The 24,789-nt window shown below is 37.1% G+C and overlaps 1 protein-coding gene across 5 annotated transcripts in view; it reads left to right on the top strand.

Annotated features, from left to right (window-relative positions):
- The first annotated feature begins 11,328 nt into the window (after nt 1-11,328).
- The window catches only part of abcb6b (ATP-binding cassette, sub-family B (MDR/TAP), member 6b), a 61,236-nt gene continuing 47,775 nt past the window's right edge, over nt 11,329-24,789 (top strand). For 3 of the 5 annotated variants that reach the window (XR_007185253.1, XR_007185252.1, XR_007185251.1), the window contains exons 1-13: nt 11,329-12,343; nt 12,443-12,641; nt 16,975-17,067; nt 17,177-17,369; nt 17,497-17,618; nt 18,431-18,540; nt 18,642-18,707; nt 18,785-18,910; nt 19,006-19,082; nt 20,447-20,510; nt 21,085-21,170; nt 21,298-21,355; nt 21,468-21,572. Coding sequence is in view for 2 of the 5 variants with exons in the window: in XM_048193355.1 (XP_048049312.1) it covers nt 12,263-12,343; nt 12,443-12,641; nt 16,975-17,067; nt 17,177-17,369; nt 17,497-17,618; nt 18,431-18,540; nt 18,642-18,707; nt 18,785-18,910; nt 19,006-19,082; nt 20,447-20,510; nt 21,085-21,170; nt 21,298-21,355; nt 21,468-21,572 (1,380 nt within the window). In the remaining 3 variants the exon portion in view is untranslated. Of the gene's footprint in view, nt 12,344-12,442; nt 12,642-16,192; nt 16,432-16,974; nt 17,068-17,176; nt 17,370-17,496; nt 17,619-18,430; nt 18,541-18,641; nt 18,708-18,784; nt 18,911-19,005; nt 19,083-20,446; nt 20,511-21,084; nt 21,171-21,297; nt 21,356-21,467; nt 21,573-24,789 lie in introns of those variants that run through there. The other 2 variants (XM_048193355.1, XM_048193356.1) reach the window with 2 other exon arrangements.

Raw genomic sequence — 24,789 nt, 5'->3', positions numbered from 1 at the left:
GTGAATCTACTAAACAAATCTGTTTGGAGTCTGAATTAATCTTGTTTGTCAATGAATACATATGCTCATAGTACATATTGATGTTTACATTTTTATTTATATTTTATCCTTTATACTTTTTCTAGCTTGGTAAATGCCCAGTACTGACCAAATAAAGCAAAAACAACAGATCTGCTCGTATTTTTTATTTTTATAGAAAAATTATATTCCACAATCTTGCTTAATGTCTATATATTACACAGCATAGCCTAGTACTGTAGATAGGCCTACCTTCGTTATATTTGCTTTAACTGCCTTTGCCCATTTAATAAACTTTCCTGTCCACAGTTTAAATGCAAAATGATGAAGAAAAACAAAAGCCCAAAATTATCTACGTTATAATTCTCCTATAGTTCAAAAAAATACAATTGCTTGTTACATTTTGAATTTTAAGTTTTTTGTCCAAAATAAAGGAAATTTGATTTTTAATAATACCTTCTTAAGCTTTAAAAACAGACCTGCAATGAGCTACGAGGTTTTAATAGATGGTATATGGCTTTATCAAAGCCATCAATACACATTATTTCTTTCAAACTACTTAGGCTATATATTTGTATAGGTGCATATTTTGCAATACACTTTAATTATATACCCTTAAATAGGACAATATTTGAGGGCACAGCCATTTGTAGTGGTCTCCCAAACTAGTGGACATATCGAGTGCACTCATTCCATCCCATAATGCACCACGATAATATAAGCGTACAACTGCGCTGCGTCCGTAATCAAATACTTACCTACTAAACAAGGCCAAAATATTACACCTATGTCCGAATACAAAGTATTAAAAAGACTGGCGAAATCACCCCCCATACCCTCAAATATGGCATTTGAGGGGACAGCCCGGGACAGCCATTTGTGTTGTCCAAAACCATAGTGGACATTATAAAGTGCACTGCACTTATTCAATCCCACAATGCACCGCAATAACAAGTGTACTTTTGCTACTGAGAAACCCGGAAATGTAAAAAGGGTCCATTTCCCGCCTCCGCGTCTCGCCAGAAGATGGCGCCCGCTGATGAACATGCATCGTAATATCACACAGGTAAATTCCTTTTTAAATGTATTATTGAATAGTTTAATTAAGGTTTATGTTAGTTTACATGACAGAGTTCAAGATAATTCTTTTCATTTCTACTGAAGCTGCCAGTTTATTAAGTTTCAAATGCTTATTAAACAGCAAGACACAAAGTATGAAAAAGCGGCTGATTTTCCGGGCCACTCGGTGTCCGAATCACTCGTTTTCACACCTCTTAAAGTGGACAAAATCAGTGGAGTAATAATAATAACTTTATTTTTATATAGCGCATTTAAAGTAGCTTCTCAAGGCACTTTACGTAATAAAACAAGCAAATGATAATATGGTAATGTAATGTAGGCAAAAGTGAATTAGGGTCGATTACGAGCACAGCTCTCTTGTTGTCATTTCGATTAACGTTACTGATGAAAATATTCGTTAGAGGCCTGTTTTATCTCATTCCAAGTGACGAAGAATATGAATGAAAACGACAATTAAACGTTTTTAATGTAAATTAACGTTAAACATGTTGACGAAAATATCAAAATAGCTGCAAGACATTAGACTGACAATTTTTTATGAGAAAAATGTAGACCCAACGTTAGCCTATAAATAATATTGTTGATTCAAATCCAGTCTGTCATGAAATCGCTCCAGGACTCGAGCTCGAGTCATCAGGTGAGTTAAAATGCTGCATTGTGCAGGTGTAACCACAGTTTCTGAAAATAAATGAAATACAGAAATGGCTCTGTGCGCCAATTAACCCATCTGGCTATATTTCTGATAACATCAACCACAAATAATAATGCTTTCCAAATCTTTTCCAAATGTATCACTGTAACGCCAGCATTCGGTAAAACGTAAGATTACAACTTAACGTTACATCTGCAAAGATCATGAAGCGAATGCAAACGTGTATGAATTTGTGCGCTGTGAAATGCCATTGTGAATACAGTAGCAATTAATTCGACCAGGCTAAAACTAATAACAGTCTCTAAAGGAAGATAATTTAACATAATAATGAATTATTAAAAAATATAAGGCTATTATTTCATTATCTTGTGATTTTCATAACGGGCTGCTCAAGACTGACACCTACAGGCTGTAAAGTAAACTGTATTTATGTAATTATAATTACTAAGACAATGAAAACATTTTTAAAATAATGCACATTGAATTGTCATATTTAGTATTACTTATTAATATACAAATTTCTAATTATCAAAATAATTCTGTGTGTATATATAAGGTCTAAAGTGTCTTTCTCTGTCCATCTAGACGGCTGTTTTCAGTCATTCAGTAGCAGCCGTTGACATCAGTAATGACAGGTAAGTGATGTTCTACACTCTACTCTTATTTGTTTTCCTCAATGATGATTTCTACACACATAGGCAAGTTTCCTCCTCTAAACTTTTTAACAGCTTATTTATTGTACAGCCTGTTCATAACTGGTAAATCACCGCCCTGAAAGGTTACAGGTCAATATCATTTTCAAAACTTAGTGCTGAATCCAGATTGTGAATCAAGCTGACAGACATTAAAGGGATAGATCAGTTAAAAATGAAAACTCTGTCATCATTTACATACTCATTTACTCACCTCTGGACCTGTACGACTCTCTTTCTCCTGCAGAACGCTAAAGAAGATTCTTAGAAGAATGTTTCAGCTGTTTTTGTCCACACAATGAAAGTCCACAGTGACTTTATAGGGACAGAATAAAACACACACACACACATTTTTCAAATTATCTTCTTTTCTGTTGGTTGAACGATTCCTTTAAATCAGTGGATCGCAACCTTTTTGACTTCAAGGACCCCCCATTGTCCACAACAATATTTCAGAACCACTGCTTTATATATTGCCTTTTATCTTGATTCATAAAAATGTGTAAAAGTATAATCAAATATTATAAATGAAAGTCAGAAAAATAACAACTTGAGTACAATGTGTGTTATTATTTTCTCATGTATGCAATCAAATATTTATCACACGCATACAAATATTTCAGAAATTATAATATCATTGAATTACCAGACTTTAAATTTGGTTAGATGAACACTGTTAGAAGAACGAATGCAGCCTTGTACACCCTTACTAATATTAAACCATTGTGTGTTTCTACAATCTGTTCAAACAGTTGCTCCACATATATAATCAGGAGGAAGTTTCTTCCATTCAGGTAATTCTGATATTGTTGTCTAATCTTCTGCCAGGAACATCAGTCCAATCTGTTGCTGTCCAGAATCCGGTGGATTGTCTTCAGTCATTCAGCAGCCGATGACATCAATAATGACTGGTAAGTGATGCTCTACACAAACTGATGATTTCTACACACATAGACAAGTTTCTTCTTTTAAAGGTACATATCAATCTCATGTTAATCTTAAGTACCTATAGAGTAGTAGTACATCCTTCATATCTCTAAAAAGTCTTTAGTTTTATCAGATTTATAAAAGATAGATACGCTGTACCGAGTCTTTTTGAGCCGAGCACCTGGAGGCGTGCCGTGGGCGAAGCTAAAGAGAGACGAGCATGCGTCAGCTAAACATGTATTTAAACACACACAATACACCATCGCATTATCCCTGGATAACTTTTGATTTTAATGACAAATGTCGAGAGTTCATCAATGTAATGCGTGAGCACAAATCTCTCAGCTTCACTTAAAGCTGGGTTTTTGGGAAGCCAGGTTATCTTTCCCTCACAACCAAAAACACACTTCTTTGGTGACATTGTTGATTTTGTGGTCAAAAAACAAAGTGATAAATCTTTCTGAGCAAGTCCTGTGCAGGGCTGTCGACGACTTCTGTAACGCGAATGAAGCACGTGCTCTCGCTCTGGTTGATGTGTGCGCACCATAGACTGTAAAAAAAGATGGACGACCCAACGCTGCTTCCTTCCATTGCTTCCACTGTTTCTAGAGCAATAATATTTTTGAAACGGCAAATTCAGTAGATAAACTCAATATAATATGCCACTAGAAACAACTCTAAAATGTCAGAAATGGTCCTGCCATTTTAAATCAAGTTGAACTAACGTTACAGGAGATCGAATGCTGTAATTAGAGTAGACTATCATTAGTTTTGTCCTGCTAATTATTATTTTATACCCATAAAAATAATTAGTAACTGCCAGATAACGATCACCTGCTTTTTTTCCCGTCATGGCTAACGTTAGGCGTGTTATCTTAACTAATAACATTTATTAATTAGCTTATAAAGCCCACATTTAACGTTACCGAGAAAAGCTCAGTGATCCGTCAGATCCTGTTGGTCGGTTAGTACAGTTTACTGCTGAGCAACTCATTTTGTTGATGTGAAATAACACAGAAATCGAAAATTAATAGTTCGTTATGTATCTTCAATCTCCCCTCGAAGCTCCGACAGTCCTCAGAGAAGCTGTCAGTCACAACTGTCAATCATGACGGCACGCCCCGTTTCTATAGCATCAAATTGCTAGCTAAAATCAAACTTATCACAAAAACGAACAATTAAATATATATCAGTGTGATAACAACTACCTTAAATGACCAAAACCATCTTTCGGAAAATTTTATTTGAAGCGTAATTTATTTTTTTGTTTTGACTCATTCCCGTTCGTTTGCATGAAGAGGACGAGGTTTATGACCTGTACTGCATCCAGCCACCAGGGGGCGATCAAAGAGCCCGCAGTTTCACTTTTCAGGACGTATGAGGCGCACGCTCTTCCGGGATAATGCCCCATGCCCATACATTAGAGATGCACCGATCGATCGGCCAAGGATCGGAATCGGCCGATTTCCCCCATGATCGGCCCGGATCGGTGATCGGCCGATCAGTCTCACTTCTTACCGATTCCGAGCCGATCCGCTTTGTTACCAGCGGCACAGGCAATAACGTCACAGCAGTGAACACACACCCGGAGCAGTGGGCAGCCATTGGGGAGCAGTTGGGGGTACGGTGCCTTGCTCAAGGGTCTCACCTCAGTCGTGGTATTGAGGGTGGAGAGAGCGCTGGACATTCAGTCCCCTCACCGTCAATCCCTGCCGGACCTGAGACTCGAACCCATGACCTTTTGGGTTACAAGTCCGACTCTCTATCCATTAGGCCAAGACTGCCCCCAATAAGTTGCTTACTGTACTTAAACTGTCAAATACATACAAAAGTATGTCAAAACCAGGGGCACAGGCAATCTTGGCGAGTATACAGATAAACACAGTCAGTTTTGAATGGTTAAATAGCTAAGAAAGTGAACCCATGTCGTGTGTAACAGTATTGGGTCCGTTGAACACCGTTCATAAACTCTTATAGGGACAGCAGTCCAATATTCCCGCTGCTGTCTGTCATGTTAATCAAAGAACAAAAGACAAAAAAAAAACAATTTCTGCTCTTGACTGAATATGTTTTTTAACTTTAAATGGTAAGAATTGATCTGTATTAATATTTACAATAAAGACTACAGAAATTAAGGTAACCAATGTAAAATAACACTGAATATGTTATTTTACATTTGATTACTTTAATTTCTGTAGTATTTCTTACCTGAATAAAAACCCAGTTAACCTGAAAAACTTAGTGTCATAGCTCTCTTTATTCTATTGCATTTATTTGAGCTGTTTATATTTTATAACTGACTTTTTACTTGTGTGTGTTTTTTTTTTTTTTTAATGAAAATAAATCTTTGCGTTGAAGAAAAGTAGATTTTTGTTTCTATATGTTGTCAATTATAGTTCTTAGAAAGAAAATCGGTATTGGTAGATCACACTAACAAAAAAACAGAAATCAGAATCGGCCAAGAAGATTGCCGTACATGGAATTCCACCCTTTGTTACATAATACAGGGTCATACTCAAAAAAATTTTCTGAAACTTGTACGAACTCTGAAGGAGTGTATTTAGCACATAAATACTCCATCATACATCCAACTTGTTTTTTGAAATTTTGGCCATGTTTAGCAAGAGAATCCAACTCTTTAACTGTGTAAATAAGTCAGAATGCATGAAGTAGCATTAGACACATTAATTTTACTCAACTCACTGCTCTAGGTTTTGTTTAACATGCAATTTTTGATTATTGATGCATAAAGAAAAGTGTCTGTTTATAAGGTTCAGATTACTGTGATAGTGTTTACTGTTATAAATAGTAATTACTATATTTTAATCATTTTCACTGCTCACCTTTATTTACGTGATCATGTTTAGAAGTGAATTATTTGATATTTATCACAAGTATATAAAAATGCAAAATTATAATATAATTAGCAGTGCTCATATTTCATTGGCCGAATGCTGTTACAAAAATGCTGAAGAAAGAATGCAGCCTTTACTAATATTAAAAACTGTGTTTCCTTGTTCTCTTTGAACGGTTGCTTCCATCAATCCATCGATGACTTCCACACATAATGAGTTTGAATTTTCTTCCATTCATGTAATTCTGCTGTTGTTGTTGTTGTATCAAGACTGATCTTCTGCCAGGAACATCAGGTCAATCTGCTGCTGTCCAGAATCAGGTGGTTTGTCTTCGTCTGGCATCTCCGCTGAGACCTGTCCACTATGGGTGACCCTACCAGTAGTTGTGAAGTACCAGTGGCGTAGCTCTCAGCATCATTGATGCACACAAGCCCTCACAGCACGTCAAGCTGCAAACCGTGTGAGGGACCCTAACCTACCCTAACCGCATATCAACCAGCCACTCAAAACGTCCTAACAACCATAGAGCAACGCACAAAAAACCTCTCAGAAGAGTCCAGCAACCGCAAAGAAACACGCTAACAACCGCACAAAAAAACCTTGTTGACACACAGGAAACCACCCAAAACATCCCAACAACCTTGTAGCAAAAACACTAAGAACATCCATCACCAAAAACATCCTAACAACCAGACAGCAATGTGCTAAAGACTTACTCCAGAAAATAAAACTTACTATATAAAATAAAACTTATTATAGAAAATGAACCTTACTATATAAAACTATGAACTTACTCTGACTATATACAGTATTTACATGCGTCGGTCCCGCTGTGTGATCCTCCGGCTCCATGTGACGCTGTGATGACTCAGTGTCTGGGCTTCTTTCTTCGGGGTTCCTCAGGCAGGGGCTCTTCACTGATGTCCACGTGGATTCGAGGAGCGAAGCTTCTGCTGGTTGAGGAGAAGCTCTCAGTGATCAGGACGCGTCCATCAGGCTGCTCCGTCTCCACCAGTGAAGGGCGCTTGAGTGTCTCCCACAGCCGCTGCTTGATCTTCAGTCCCAGCTCAAGACTGTAGGGACGGCGGCGACCGCAGCGTGTCTTCATCATGGGCTCCACCGCAGAGCTGTAGATGTCCTGGTAGTCCTGCACGCTGCAGCCGTGGATGGAGACCGGCTCTTCCTGCTGACACATGTCCACTGAAGAGACTGAGGCTGCTGGACGGATGTCAGGAAGGACAGCAGCGTTCTTCAGGTAGCGCTCCTCCAAACCTGTGGGTCTTTGAGCTTTCCCAGAGATGCAGCTGTAAGTGTGATCCAACCTGATTACAGCTGCCAGCTGTGAAAGCTCACAGGGGTCTGGACTGGAAGAGACGCCCTCCACCAAGAATCCCCTCAGGTGTGTGGGAAGAGCCCTGGATCTTCTCAGGCGACGCTGCTTCATGATGATAACTGGAGAAACTCTTTCCAAACTGGACAACTTGATGAAACTTACCAAATTAAATGTGAAGAGCTTGTAGCTTCAAGGCTTCAGAAACAGTTGTTTTGATTTCAAATATCAACTCAAGCTGCTGGACTGACAGAGAATGTTGAGGCTCATTTAAATGTAAACAACACTTGATATCATCAGTAAGTCCATTAGCAGCTGTACTGTATGCTTCTATATTACCATTATCATCTTCATTCACAGTTATATATATTTTTTATATTTGTGTGTATGCACTGTATTGGTGTTTAAGGCCAGCATCACTGTTAGGAACTGTGCTATAATATTGGTTTATGAATGAATCTGTGTGTTGAGTGAATCTTTTAGTAAACAAACATCTTTTAGTGACATATCTTAATATATGTCAAGTGCCATTGTTTTCTCTCAAGATGGACACCAGTAATGTTTTTTTTTTTTTTTTTTTTTTTATAACTAAGGCATGTTTATAGCTACTTAAATGTCCTAATTGAACTAAGGTCTAATCCTGGCTTAATCTGAGCCTTGTCTGTTTAACCAGGCCATAAGTTCAGCCTGTGAACTGTGAAGAAGCTTTTTCATTGTTTGTGAATATGAATGAATACTGACAGTTTTGAGTCTGAATGTGACAGTCTTGCTTGTGAATATATATATATATATATATATATATATATATATATATATATATATATATATATATATATATAGCTTATGTACAATTTTTTCTTCACATTTTTTATTTTATTTTTATTTTCTTGCAAATAAAATTATTAGCTGACAAATTAAATCAAAAGTGTCCAATACATATTTATGGAGTCAAATTAATGCCTTAAAGTTTTGCACAAAAATAAAGTTTTGCAAAACACAAAAAAGAATTGAGCAATAAAAAAATGTTTTGCAAACAAAATTAAAGAATTGCAAAGGAAAAATAAAGTATTGAGCAGAAAAAAATAAGTTTTGCAAACAAAAATAATAAATTGCAAAATAAAATAAAGTAGTGCAAAAATAAAAATATAATCAATTACAAAAATCAATGACAGCTGTAATCCTATTTTATCTTTGCCACATATTTTTCATGCTCAAACCTACTAAATCATTTGCAATGCTCATTTTATTCTGCGTTTCAGTCAAGCGTGCGCTCACGATACCGGCTTTCGTTTGCGCTGCACTGTTCTGTGCGGTTCTCTTTATGGCACTGGTTTGACGTGGGGGTGGAGTCAAGAAACGGGGGCACGCCCCCGCGAAATGCATTGGAGGGGAACGTAATCAGCGACAGGTGAAATAATTCTTTGACATGGTTAAAAATAATGAATGGTTTGTTTTTGTTGGTTTGTTTAGCATATGTTGTCGCCAATTACGACCCCCTCCAATGCATTTCTTATAGTAATATGACCTGTTGTGCTCTGTCTCACTGCCTGTATCCACTTTTGTGTCCTTAAACATTCGTTTTTTGGGGTCGACAGCTTATAAAAACTTATTTCTGTTTTTTTTAGCTTGTTAGCTGTACACCTTGTCACACAGCAGCTTTTAGGCATTGTTCTGTTTTTTGTAATGAGTCAGAAAAGACAAGGAGGCAGCCTCATGCATTACAAAGTCAATGGAGACGGTTGGATTGTTTTTCCCCCGGTGGGCATGGTTTTCAGATTATAATAAATGCGCTCTGTCTCTATGCTTGATCTGTTCTGTTGCGATCTGCGTCTCCTGCCGATGACGTGTTTCTCGGGGGCGTGCCCCCGTTTCTTGACTCCACCCCCACGTCAAACCAGTGCCATAAAGAGAACCGCACAGAACAGTGCAGCGCAAACGAAAGCCGGTATCGTGAGCGCACGCTTGACTGAAACGCAGAATAAAATGAGCATTGCAAATGATTTAGTAGGTTTGAGCATGAAAAATATGTGGCAAAGATAAAATAGGATTACAGCTGTCATTGATTTTTGTAATTGATTATATTTTTATTTTTGCACTACGTTATTTTATTTTGCAATTTATTATTTTTGCTTGCAAAACTTATTTTTTTCTGCTCAATACTTTATTTTTCCTTTGCAATTCTTTATTTTTGTTTGCAAAACATTTTTTTATTGCTCAATTCTTTTTTTTGTTTTGCAAAACTTTATTTTTGTGCAAAACTTTAAGGCATTAATTTGACTCCATACATATTTAATGTCTGCAGGCTTGTTGATGACCTCTCTAGATAAAAACAAGTAATTTCACTCGGCGGCCATCTTTGAAACGCCTCTCGGGCATGCAAGTGCAACTCCTATCTCTCTGAATGGGGAAACATCAAATTCTCTAAAGCTGTTTGCCAAGCTTTCGATTAAATTTCATATTTGTAATCACCAGTGAAATCTGACAACAACTGTCTCAAAATTTGTTTTTCCAAAAGCTCGAATCATGACAAAAAAAACATTTTTTTTTTAGGCTGGGTGAAGCTAATGCGCATGCGCAGACCTAAATGCGCGTCTCTTGAGCCTCATTTCGGAGGCGAGAGTCTGACTGTTTCTATAGGCCTATTTACTGTTTGTAAACATTCGGGATGCGCGCGCATCGTGGTTGCAGAAAACCCGGGAGTGATAACCAGTACGACTAGAGAGTTACGACGAAGCGGTTCAAAGTAGTTAAGATTTAGAAACATTATAGAATATTTTGATTTGTTATTTTTTTTAAAATGTTGTCGGCATATCACAGCAGCTTCACCCAGCGATAAGCACTGTTATTTCAAAAAAATTAACATTACCGAGTGGGATACAGCTTACGGATCCGTTTGCCATAGCACCTTGTCAGTGGTTAAATGATGAAACGAAATGGCCAAGCATCCAGTGGCCAGAGATATATATTTACCTGATTGACACCTTAAGTGTATAGCCTATACTCAGGAGAAGCTAAAAGCGTATAAGTCTCTTGAGGCGTACAACTTTGTTTTGTTTTTGTTTGTCATGAATTAAAAGAATAAAAAGTTAATTTCGAGTTTATATCTCACAATTCTGACTTTTATTTCTCGCAAATCTGAGTTTATATCTCACATTTCTTACAAAGAAAAACAATTGTGAGATATACTCGTTATTCTGTCTTTTCTGAATTGCAATTTATCCCGCAATTCTGACTTTTTTCCCCTCAGAATTGTGAAATAAACTCACAATTGCGAGGAATAAAGTCCGAACTGGGAGTAATAAACACGCAAATGCAAGAAAAAAGTCAGAATTGTGAAATTAAAATTGTATAGACTGTTTAAAAGTTATCTATGTGAAATGTTATAGGTTTAAATGTTATTTCAATGCTGTAACTGCTATGTATGTATGTCCTCTGAACTGCATATGTGAATATTATGTAGACTTACTGTTTACATCAAATTCCTGCTTTAATAGTAGACTAATCCTTGCAGGTGTCATCAGTCCAGTCTGTGAAACGTCTCCGTTTAGCTTCAAAGGACGTTTTCAACGATGGTTTTCTTTCAAAATTAAGACTATATTTTTTGATTTCCGATTCCAACATCCAGAGGCACAACAAAACATTTTTCTCTTATTCTCTTATTTTCCTCCAATTGCTACCGCTATTTTTCTGCAACCACTATGCGCGCGCAGCTGCAAGTGACGTCATTGTGACGTCTGCTCCAAAGTGGTCTATAGAAACCGTTGCTTATGTCGTGATGACTTTACCAGTCGGCGATTGGCTCTTATTTAGAAGGCGAGACTTATTCCGACATATTGCGCGTTGCACTCTCTCCTATTCAAAACAATACGAGTGTCTTTGATAAAACCCTCACGTATTTTGACCAGTCGGATGGATCATATAAAATTAGAAATAAAAAATAATAATTAAACGAGAATTTATCGATCAGTACGTTTACTTTTAGTAATTAACTACATTAAAACGTAAGTGCTTTATAATTTTACTTAATATAAAAGGGCTATTAAAAGAAGGCGCGGCCCTGCTCTGTCATGTGATACTTGTTACTTTTCTCAGCGCTGTTGAGACTGGACCAATCACAGTCCTTTCTAATTACTTGGCAACGCATTTTTACCATGATTTTTACATATAATTTTATAGAAATTTCTGTGGTCCATTTCCATCTATATTTCAGTTACCAATCCGTGGAATTAGAATTAATGTAAAATATTAAACTTTGTAGAGTACACACAACTTTAATAAAACAAAAAAGCCGTGTGATTTGAATGCGACTCGACGGAGAATCTGCCTTTCTGAGCCGCCTAGCGCCCTCTGGAGGAATAGTGTTTTAGAAACCGCTAGCAAGCAACATTTGCTGCTCGAAACGAAAACTAGTCTTTCACAACACCCAAAAGAGGAAAACAGTCTTTTCAGAGTTTAAAAGCGTCAGCGTTTTCATTTAACATCTGAGCCACATGACCACACGTCTATATGTCATGTGAAAGCTGCCCATATGATACGCAGAGAGTGTTTTCCTTTCAGCTGAATTCGTAAGGTCAGTATATCAGTACACGCGCACAAATGCACTTTAAAGCCTAATTTTAGTGCAGATCCGTAGACTGCAGTATACTTGATGGAATAATGCATTCAGACTGTATTTTTGAGAGCTTGATTGTTTATACGAAGTCAAACAATGGCAAACTCTAAAAGACGCACGAAACGAAATGCACATGGAAATGGAACCGAGCAAGCATCATTTGCCCTGACTGTAGAGGTAAGAATAACAATCACTGGAAACCTTTTATTTATTTATTCTCAGTACCTTTTATTACACTGTCTACAACGTCTTTGTCTTTTTTTTACTCTTCAACAGAAGCTTGAAAGACAAGGCAATGTGGAGGTGATCTCTAGCTCAGCATGGCAGGGCTTCAGGAGAAAAGTGTGTCTGCTGGTGCCATTCATGTGGCCCCGGGGAAGTGTGCGGCTGCAGGGTCTGGTGATTCTGTGTGTTGGGCTGCTGGCTCTTGAGCGCGTCATCAATGTGTTTGTACCCATTTACAGCAGGAATATCGGTGAGACTAGACTCTCAGGCTATGCCAATCAAAGTCTATCAATTTAATACATACAGGTCTAATATATATCGGTAAGTGGTATACAGTCATTCCACAGCAGGGACAAAAAAGCCCCACCTGAAAGCTAAATTCTCAGCATCATTACTCCAGTCTTCAATGTTACATTCTGTCTACATCCTTCAGAAATCATTCAAATATGCTGATTTAGGGCTTAAACCATGATACAATGTTTATCCATTTATTTAGAAAGTTCAAAAGAACAGCACATACACAGTGTGTCCGGCCAGTTAATTAAAAAAACAAATTTGAACACATTTTTCTGTCTTGTGTATTGATACAGTTACTTTTGTATTTGCATTTTGTATATATCGTTTCAACAAAAAGTCAGTTGGTTCAATTGAAGTAATTGACATAAATGGATAAAATACTATATACTTGGAAAAAAAAAATGTCCACATAAAGGTAAAAAAAAAAATACCCTTGAAAATAATTTATAAGGCTCCTTAATAAAAAATTAACAAGTTGATTTATGACATTGCTCAGACATTACAGATGAATTTATTTTTTAAACAATCTCTAGGGCCTCATTTCTCAATACATGGGTCATGTTTTCAAAACTCTTCACACAGTTCTTCTAACCAATTTTCAACTTGGTACAACAGTTAATTTCACATCCAAAATGCACTACAACTACCAAAACACTTCATATCTTCAATCAACTCATTCTTCCACAACATTAGCAAATGTCACAGAACAAACACACTTATAAAACAATGACCTAAAAACACTAACAGGTAGCTTTACACTGGTAGTTTTCTTTTGTAAAATTTCTTTACTAAACAGTAATTGCATCTCTCTGCTGTTTATAATTTACTGCAGTATATCTTACATGGTCAATGTTTACAATTGTATGGATGGTAATGAAATTGAAAGACTAAAATTTGCAGGTGTCCAGCCATATCTAGCCTAATTTTTTTAATAGTATTTCAGTTTTTAATATTCATAATATATTTCAATATGATATTACTGTAGAAATGTAGCAAATTGCTGTCTTACTCATTTTGTATTATGCTAGGTTTTGAACTTAAGTTGAGAAAATAATTAATGTAATTTGAAAGATCTAGTGAGTGCATTTTGTGCCAAAGCAATGATAAATGATCCACACTTTAGCCCACATGGACTGATGTTGTGCTCACTGTGTGAAGAGTTTTGAAAAAATGATCTAAGTATTAAGAAATCTATCCTAGTAATTGTGGAAAAAACAAACAAACAAACAAACAAACAAAAAAATGGATAGCTAAAGACCCTTTCACTGTTTGTTGCATTACCATACGTGACCAATAGAGGACAGCATCTTTTAACATTTGCCCTGTTACCTGGGAAGGTGGGAGCTGCTCAATATTGGGCACTTTTAAGGTGATCAATATATATATATTTATAATATATATATATTGTGCATTAATGAATAAATGATTGATTTTTGTTTGCAGAAATAATTGGAAAGGCCTTTTTGAGGTTTAAAAAAGGGTATATAACAGATACATAATTCAAATTAAAATATTACTTAAATAGATATTTGTTGATGAAAAACTATATGTAACAAGTCAAGAATGTATATGCGGGAGCATGCTTGTGAAGTCAGATTGCCCCTCCTTTGCCAGTTTTCTTAGCCCCTTGTTGAGGGCCAGCTGGATGGGTGAGCAGCCCCCAAAACCTCTCAGAGAAGTCAAAGCCTTTGGTTCACATAAGCCAAGAAGTATCGAACTTTCACAAAAGAAACGTGGGACAAAACCCAACTATGCTAAACTCTTCTGTGGCTCAAGACTTTGTTTCCACCCTTCTTTCTGTCTTTTTTTTTTTTTTCTTTTTCTTACTTTCTCCCCCATTTTTGAAATTCCCTGTCTTGATTCATTTATTCATTCTCTCTTATCATCCTCACTCTTTAAGTGTACGCTGTTCATTTGATCTCTTCCTGAAGTCGGTGGTGTGTATGTGCTTCATTATCAGAGACGAGTAACAGCTTTGCATCTGGAGGCACATGAAAGCCACGCTGGGAGAAAAGTGAGCTTTTGTGTGGCAAAGAGAGATTGAGAGGGGTAATAGGGGAGGTCACCAACCCTGCCAGTCACGATTAGGGGGCATTAGGGGCTTTTAGCCGAGTTAACACGCTGGTACAAGGGCCTTTTTGTCCGCAGCTCTCTCTGCCCCCATGCCAAGGATAAAAATCAACTCTCTCACCATCCATTTCTACGCCCCCAGCTCAAGAAAGAGGAAGAGAGTTTTTGCTTTTGCCATGGGCATTTTCTTGTATTGTTTTGATTTTTTTTCTCTCTCTTTTTTGCTTCAACTCTCCATCTTTTCTTTCCTCATTTGATTCCGAGTGCACGATCAAAACGGCCATGAATGTAAATGAATCGCATTGAGGATCTTTCTCAGCTCCCAGGACGGACCAATGTGTTCGCTCTGTAAGATACATTATGCTGTGGCTCCTGGCTCAGACTGCATCCCTTTGGATGTTTTGTTATTTTTGTTGTGGATTCACATAAAGGTCGGTGAGTTGGCAGTTTTGGGCGGTTGTTAAATTTTGGTGTATTGAACTGAAGTCATGTAGTTATGCATGACTCAGGATATTAAAGTTTTATTGTCTATGTGTGATTAAAGGGAGGATGTTCTGCACACACTCATTAATAGGAAAACACAGCAGTGAAATGTGTTCTCAGTCTGTGCCTCCTATACAGAGCCGTGCGGATATTCATGCAATTAAAGGGGTCATTAAGGGTTTATTATTAAGAAATTAATACTTTTATTCAGCAAGAATCCATTAAAGGGTTAGTTCACCCAAAAATGAAAATTCTGTCGTTAAAGGGATAGTTCACCCAAAAATGAAAATTTGATGTTTATCTGCTTACCCCCAGCGCATCCAAGATGTAGGTGACTTTGTTTCTTCAGTAGAACACAAATGATGATTTTTAACTGCAACCTCTGCCGTCATGTCAGTCAAATAATGGGAGTGGATGGGAACTTCTACTATAAGAGTAAATAAAACTTGCTTAGACAAATCCAAATTAAACCCTGCAGCTTGTGACGACACATTGATGTCCTAAGACACGAAACGATCGGTTTGTGCAAGAAATCGAACAGTATTTATATCATTTTTTACCTCTAATACACCACTATGTCCAACTGCGTTCAGCACTCGGTTAGTGAGGTCTGATCGCGCTCTGACAACGGCAGTGATGTCTCGCGCTTATACTTCAATGAGTGCTAGACATCACTGCCGTTGTCAGAGCCCATTCACTCCCATTATTTGACTGACAGACCGCAGCGGTTGGAGTTAAAAATCATCATTTGTGTTCTACTGAAGAAACAAAGTCACCTACATCTTGGATGCCCTGGGGGTAAGCAGATAAACATCAAATTTTCATTTTTGGGTGAACTAGCCCTTTAATTACCCTCATGTCGTTCCACACCCGTAAGTCCTTCGTTCATCTTCGGAACACAGATTAAGATATTTTTGATGAAATCCGAGAGGTATATGACTCCTCCATAGACAGCAATATAACCACCACTTTAAAGGTCCAGAAAGGTAGTAAAGACATTGATAAAACAGTCGACGTGACTGCAGTGGTTCAACGATTTTATTCAACGATCTCTTCTCTTCCCTGTTGTTATCCTTGCGTAGTTGCCGCAGTAAGCACAGTGAAGGCTTCCGTGTTTACGTCCGAATGCCGGCTCAGTATTGGCCAAAGCTGATCACGTGAGCAGCACGACACATTCGTCTTATGGAACGGTGAGTAATTAATGACTAACCCTTTAAGTCAATCATAAGTGACAGTGGAAACGTTTATAACATTTGTATATATTTCAAATGCTGTTCTTTTGAACTTTGTTCATCAAAGAATCCTGAAAAAATGTATCAAGGTCTCTACAAACAATACTGAAAATAATAAGAAATGTTTCTTGAGCAGCAAATCAGCATATTCCTGAAGGATCATGTGACACTGAAAACTGGAGTAATGATGCTGAAAATTCAGCTGTACCATCACATGAATAAATTACATTTTAAAATATATTAAAGTAGAAAATGGTAACCCATATTTCACAATATTACTGTTTTTACTGTATTTTTGATCAAATAAATGCAGCCTTGGTGAGCATAAAAGACTTGTTTCAAAATATTTGAAGACCCCAAACTTTTGAATGGTAGTGTATGAAAAGTTTCTTCTTTTTTTAGCTGATCCTGACTCAAAACAAGAACATTTACCAGTTGAGCCCAGCACAAGTGTAAATGCACTCACATCATCTCTGTGTTTCTACATTTATAATATTCCAGTGAACCAGCTGTCAGCAATGGAGAGCTGGAGACCCCTGGCCATCACGGTCTGTGTTTACGTCCTCCTTAAGTTCTTGCAGGGCGGAGGGGTAGGTGAGGGTTGACCTTCATATTGATATTGTAAGGAAGAGGCATATGAAACTGGTTTTAAACAATACTATTTTAAACTCTGTACAAACCATTAACTGTCATCTTTGCTCAGGGACGTCAGGGTTTGTCAGTAACTTGCGCAGCTTCCTGTGGACTCGTGTCCAGCAGTACACCAGCCGTGTGGTGCAGGTCCGTCTTTTCGGTCACCTGCATGGCCTCTCTCTGCGCTGGCACCTGGGCCGCCGCACAGGAGATGTCCTGCGCAGCATTGACCGTGGGACCTCCTCAGTCAACAACTTGTTAAGGTCCTTTCAATTTCACCCTATTGCTCTTTAAAGAACTTTGTTAGTTAGACATGCTTTGTATTAAAATGGTGGAAAACTCTGTTTTTGTTTTTTATCTTTAAATGTTTCTCATTGATTTGTGTTACAGCTATATTGTGTTCAGCATTGTACCCACTATTGCTGACATCGTCATTGCCATCATCTATTTTGTGACGTACTTCAGTGCCTGGTTCGGCCTCATTGTCTTCATTTGCATGTTCCTCTACCTCAGTAAGTGCAGTACTTACATTTGTGCTGTAAGCAGCATACTTATGTTCATATTATGGATGTCAATAGATTAAAATATTAACAATTTAAGTCATTTATTTTTATTTTTAAAGTCATATTTTTGTTGTTAATGTGATTAATCACAAATTTTGTATTTGAAAGTGTGGGGTCAGTAAGATTTCTTTAATGCTTTAAGTCTCTTCTGTTCATTTAGGCTGCATTTATTTTATAATGCAGAAAAACCCCAGAAATATTATTACAATAATAAAAACTGTTTTATTTTAATATTTTTTAAAATGTAATTTATTCTTGTGATGGCAAAGCTGAATTTTCAGCAGCAAATACTCCTGTCTTCAGTGTTACATGATTCTTCAAATTAAGTAATTCTACATTTCTTATTATTAATGTTTTATAGCAGTTGTGCTGCTTATATTTTGGAAAATGTGATCTTTTTTTCTGCTGGAATATTAGATGAACAGAAAGTTCAAAAGAACAGCATTTAATTGAAATAGAAATCTTTTGTAACAGTATAAATGTCTGTACTGTCAATTTTTATCAATTTAATGTATTCTTGCTAAATAAAAAAGTACTAATTTTTCTTTTAAAAAAGCACTTATTCCAAACTTTTGAACATTAGTGTATGTCAGTACACAGCAGCGTTCTCATAATTTGTATTAAAATAAATGAACGTTTTAATCATTGGTGCATTTCGTTCTAAAATTGTTTTTTATTGCATGTTTTAATATTTTTATAAGAACTGACAGTCAACAACAGGCACATGTTGATGTCTAGTTCAATTTGACATTTGATTTCAGCTCTCACCATCATCATCACTGAATGGAGAACCAAGTACAGGCGGGAAATGAACACACAGGACAATAATGCCAAGTCAAAAGCAGTGGACTCACTTCTCAACTTTGAAACTGTACGTTACCAAATGCCATAACAAAGTTGCCCTAGGTTGGCCATGGAGTGTTGTTAACAGTGTTAACCTTGCAATTTTACAAAATGTGTCTCACCATTCAGGTGAAGTACTATAATTCAGAGGGTTTTGAAGTCAGGCGCTTTGAGGATGCTATCCTGAAATATCAGGTAATGCAAACACTTAAACGTAGACTTTGTAAGCAGTTGACTGGAGAGACCTTGAGTTGGATTTTCTTTCTGCTCAGGCATGTGAATGGAAGACCAATGCTTCCCTGGCCCTCCTGAACCAAACCCAGAACGTAATCATTGGGTTGGGGCTGTTGGCCGGATCGCTGCTTTGTGCATATTATGTTACAGTGGACAAGTTTCAAGTACAGTAATCACCACTCATACAAAATTGGAAGTCTAGTTCTTATTGATCTTGAGCATAATTTTTGTTGTTCATGCTCTGTTGTTGTTCTCATAGGTTGGTGACTATGTCCTCTTTGGAACCTACATTATCCAGCTCTACACTCCACTCAACTGGTTTGGTACATATTATAGGTGAGATTAGAAAAGGAGGTTCTGGGGCCAGATTCATGAAAATCTTCTTAAAGAAATTTCTTAATATAAATTCTGAGAAGCTCTTAAGAATGTTCCTAAGTACAGTTCTTGGAAAAAAAAAATTAAGGTCTCAAATGTTTTCTTATGAACAGCTTTTTTTCTTAAGAAGAAAATTACAGGCTTTGGTGCTGATTTTATGGCAGTTCTTGCCGAAGACTCAATCTAAAACACTTGTATCTCTGTGTGTGAGTGAATACATCCTGTGAGCACATTTCTGCTGAATGCTGCCAAAAAGTTGTTGTATTTATAAAATAATTAAAAAAAACAGAAAACAATTGGAATCATTTTTGTGGAGTTGTTACTGAATTTCCAATTCAGCAAAAAGTTACATCCCACATACATGACCAATCATTAAGGTTTTTAATTTTAAGGTTTTCAGATTGCTCATGCACATCTCTAGTAATATGTATTATATACTGTGTATGTAGCTAGAGAAAAACCTAACAAATTCATCATTATCTTTGGGGATTTTACATATGTTGGAGGTTATCATAACTTTAAGAGTTTATTTTTTTGATTTGATTATTTATGTCTTTATCTATTTTTAAGAACATTCTTTTCAGGAATTCAAATTCTTCTTAAGGATTGTCTTTAAAACAATCTTAAGAAATGTTTTGGTAATACAAAATATTCTCAACTTTATTATGCAAGACCAATTTTATTCCTATAAATGTTTTGTGAATCCGGCCCTTTGATTCTTATAATGTGTTCAAACTTGGTAGGTTTGTTTAGATTAAAGCAAACAGTAGTGCGGTTCATTTGAATGTGCGTGAACGCTGCCATCCGAACCTTGGTGCGCACCTAACAAGCGGACGAGACCCCTGAAAAGGTGGGTCTTGGTCTGCTTCCAAACAATTTCAATTGAAATATGAATGCAACAGGGACCAAAGACATCTAAACAAACCAAAAACAGGACAGGTGTCACAAGATGTGACCCAAAAAGGACCGAATGCTCAAAGGAATAATGCTGCCCGTTGCAGCAAATCTTCGTTTGTGTGTAATGGAGGAATTCCTGACGCTGTTTTGACTCCTTTACACATTTTATAAGCTCTTTGTGAATTCTTAGCTGGCAAAATAGCATATGTACAAACATACAATGAGCGCATGTAGCCCAGCACACAGCACTGTTTTGGATGTTCGTTTAGTTACATCACAAAATATCCATCATAATTAAGTTTAATAAATTATGATGAATAAGATTTCATTTATTGTCTTGCTTATTATATTTATAATTCAGGCAGTTTTCAAACTTTTCAGTTTGATTCTACATTGATTTATTCCATTGCACTGTTGTGTTTACACAGAATGATCCAAAGTGCATTTGTTGACATGGAGAGCATGTTTGATCTACTAACAGAGGAAAAAGAGGTGAGTAGTCACTAAGGATGGATGTTTTGAGTCATTTTGTAGTAAAGTGAAAGGTAAATCAATTCAAAATAGTTCTTTTACTAGTCAGCTAGTTTGTACCGAAGAAGTGCCCATCTAATCGATTCCTAAAAGCCACATTGCAGCCCCTCTGTATGTTCCAGCATTGGTCTTGTGGGCCAATGAGTGTTGATTTATTGTCATGACCTCCTGCACTCACTCAAGTTACCCCGTCCTTTGTGAACCCTCTCCCCAAAGTCACACAACCAACAGCCGGTCGTTCCTCGACACTCCCAGTCCCTTTAGATTCCATTCATATGCAAATAATCTTACTAAAACCTTATCTGATCTTCACATTTCTTTTTATTTATTCGCAAAAGCTGTCACAGCGAATTTGCAAACGGATTCTTGAACTTGACCAGAAAGAGGCCTCAACATTTTTGCCATGGATTCAATTTTAATGCATTCTTCAGGTTTGCTTAATTCACTGCCAAACCAGTGCCCTGCTTGTCTACGTGTGTCCTGTAATACATACCCAGATTGCACTTTCTAACTTCCAGATTCCTCTCTGCTGTAGGTAAAGGATGATGTGAATGCCGGAGACCTGTCGTTCACAGAAGGAAGGGTTGATTTCCAGAATGTGTGCTTTAGTTACACTGCTGGGTGAGTCATGCTAATATCGATGAAGACATATGTTTGGTAAGAACTTGTAATATCAGCTTGGTACTGAAGAGCAGTACTTTTAACATCTAACGTCTTTTGAATCTGAGTTTTTTTTATTTCCTGACAGAAAAGAGATTCTCAGTGAAGTCTCATTCACAGTGATGCCTGGTCAGACAGTTGCACTGGTAAAAAGTTATTTGAATTGTACATTTGTGAATATAGTGTACTAAAACGTTTACAGAATTAAGAAAGTGTGTAAAGGTGCAAGATCACCTCCGCTAATATCTTATTCAACAGGTTGGTCTGTCCGGATCAGGAAAAAGCACCATCATCCGCTTGCTTTTCCGTTTTTATGACGTGCAAGGAGGCTGCATCCTCATCGATGGTCAGGACATCTCAAAGGTCAGGAAACATGACAACAAAGACATTTTTACGGTCAGGTGAATAAGCTTCTATCCACCTTATTTGTTATGTAAGTAAGCTTCTGTTATCATCCGCTTCCAGTTATTTTTAGCTGTGTAAAACAGCTTGTTATGCTGCTTGATATTGCAAACTGGTATTTCTTACCATATTATTTTAATGTATTGTTTTAATTATAAAAACTGTTTTATAGCACAGATAGTTTTATCATTTACTTCTGCGTTGCAAAATAAGGTGGATAGAAAGATTTGTACAATTACCATAACAGGATCTGGGGACCTATTATGCAAATTTCACTTTTGCATGGTGTTTGACTATAAATGTGTGTTGGCAGTGTGTGTAAACAACCACCCTATAATGATGAAAACCCAACCACTCCTTTTTTTTAATCCCCATAAATCATAAGCAGTGTCTCAGAACAAGCCGTTTCCAGATCCCTGGCAGTGTGACGTCACATTAGCCACAGCCCCGCCCACGAGTGTTGACAGACACTGCCGTTTTAACATAGAACCGCCCTGAGCGAGTTCACAACGTGTTTACACAGTCTGCCATTACTGCACTGATGAGAACGTCTCCCAAGTGTTTTATGTGTTCTGTAGCTGGATGGATAGTCCACATAGCTCTCTCCATTTACTCCCCGAAATTGCTGAAGACGAGGTGGAATAATTTTGTTTTCGAAGAAAATGCTCCCTCAACTTTACCAAAATTCGTTTATGTCTGCGTGAATCATTTCACACCAGACTGCTTTGTGAACGAATGTCAATACAAAGGGACAATACAAAACAGAAGTTGTGCTAAAAATGTGTTACTCAAGGATTGATCAGTAAACTGTTCATGATCCAGCATACAGTCTCCAGAGTGATACTGGATACGGCAGTAATGAAGGTGAGAGCACTTTATTGCAGTTCATCGGAGTTGATTTACGGATATAAAGTTTACCAGTTTAAGTACCACCCGAAAAGGCATAAGGTCTGTATATATTTGTTTACTGTTAATTGTAACGAGTGGTTCTGTGTAATTCGCTGTGTATGTTGATGATAATGCAAGGGAAGGAGAGAGAGTTTATGGATAATATTTTAATGCACACTTGCACTGTGTTTTATTAAGCTCTTACTAGGGATGTGCAACGGCGACCGAGTACTCGAGTACTCGACCGTGACAGCGACGATCGATCATGTAAACGATGATCGAAATGTATTTTTTCTTTTTTCTCCTGATTGGTTATAGCAGCACTTTGGGTGGCGCCCTGAGCTCCGATTGTTTAGCTTTCCACAGCACGCGTCAAAAGACGTGAGAAGAGAGCGAATGGCCTCGAAGTCACGTAGTGATGTGTAGTTTCACTTTGACAAGATGTATGAAAATACAGTTCAGTGCAAGCTGTGCAGCGCCAAGATTTTATCTTGTGCTGAAAATATCCTTTAAATTCTATTCATAATTAATTTAGCAATAATCATCAGTGATTTTCATACTGTAAAATAATATTTTGGTTAATCAGAAAGTGCAAATTGAATCCAAAATATTGCTGAAATATTAGTGACAATTTTTAAAGCACAATCAGAGTTACACTTTCGCAAACCTTTTGCAGATGAAAGTTGTAATAGCTACATCTGATTAATCTACTAAAGGATGCGTTGGGTCGGGATATCAATATTTATTAAGATGCCGAATGCACTGCATATCAGTGTTTAGTTTCATGCTCAGATGCAATGCCTGATATTGACTGATTTATTTGAGATGGTCATATTGTTTTTAGATGTTTCTTTAAAAAAAATTAAAATACTGATGTTATAATAATGCAGCAGTGCATTTTTCGTCATATTTGTTCAATGGCATAATTCACATGGCTTCCAAATTATGAAATCAATAATGTGATTAGCACAGATCTGGCATAAACATGGCATTATAATGAGAACTTTATAGAAATCTACAGTAAATCCTGTCCTTACCCGTTATTCAGCGCACTGTCGTGAAAGCGCATGAAGGCGCTCTCTCTCTCTTTTCTCTCTTTCACTGTCGCTATCGCTCATAACTTAAAATTCACTGGCATTTGCATCCTTTTGTGCCGATACAAGTTGTAATGTTACGTCTATATTATTTATCTAAGTTATCTGATTAATATCATAGGATGTGTCATAGAACGGGCTTCAGTTTATTGGTGTCACTCACCTCAGGCAGCTGTTCCTTTTAGATGCTTCCTTATTAAAAACATTGCTGCATCATACTCAATCTAACACTGTTCTAATCACGTTTTCATGTGTTCATAGACAGGTTTTCATGTCATATTTTTATTTTTAGCATTCATTTTTCTAACAGTCTTCAGATATTTGCATTATCTCCATGAAGGCCATGCCCCGCCCCCCGCACATGCCCCGCCCCCCAAGTACTCGATTAATAGTTTTTGAAACCTATTGATGATCGAAATGAAAAATTGCCAAAAATGCCCATCCCTAGCGCTTAAGTGAAAATGGACGCTTCATCTTTTGTGTGAAGTACAATAAACATTATAAAACTCATCTGTAAAGTTTTGGCTATCATTTGGACGGGATCCGGTACAACAGGCTTGTACTAATGTAGTGGAAGAAGACAATATAATTTATAACCATAATTGAACTAAACTATACCTGTTCTATCTCCATGCAGCATATATTCGCAGTTTCTGACATTATAGTGCATCCTGACTGAATTCTAACTGGGGAGAATAAGCTCTTGAAGCTCCGTCCTCTCAGGCCGAGCGCAGCAGCTCATTTGCATTTAAGGGGCACATGCTGAAACAGCGTGTTTTTGCTCAACCCCAAAAAGTGGTAATTTTAACATGTCATAAAAATTTTTTGTGATGTACTTTGAGCTAAAACTTCACATATACACTCTGGGGACATCAGAGACTTATTTTACATCTTTAAAATGGGGCATAATAGGTCCCCTTTAAGGTTAAAGGTTCATCCAAAAATGAAAATTGTCATTATTTACATGTCTTTCCAAACCTATAAGACTTGCGTTCATCTTCAAAACACAAGTGAAGATATTATTAATATTCTCTCATCATTTTTGTCAATCCATTGATTGAAAGTCTATGTAATCAACATTTTCAAGCTTTAAAAAGTTAAAGACATCGTAAAAATAATCAATGAATCAATGAATTATGAATCTGCCCTTCTGTGTATTCATTAAAGGTGCTAAAGAGGATCTTTTCGTCGACTGA

This window comes from Megalobrama amblycephala, linkage group LG6 (assembly GCF_018812025.1).
Source record: "Megalobrama amblycephala isolate DHTTF-2021 linkage group LG6, ASM1881202v1, whole genome shotgun sequence".
In the NCBI taxonomy this organism is placed as follows: domain Eukaryota; kingdom Metazoa; phylum Chordata; class Actinopteri; order Cypriniformes; family Xenocyprididae; genus Megalobrama; species Megalobrama amblycephala.
This window is presented reverse-complemented; position numbering and strand designations above follow the sequence as displayed.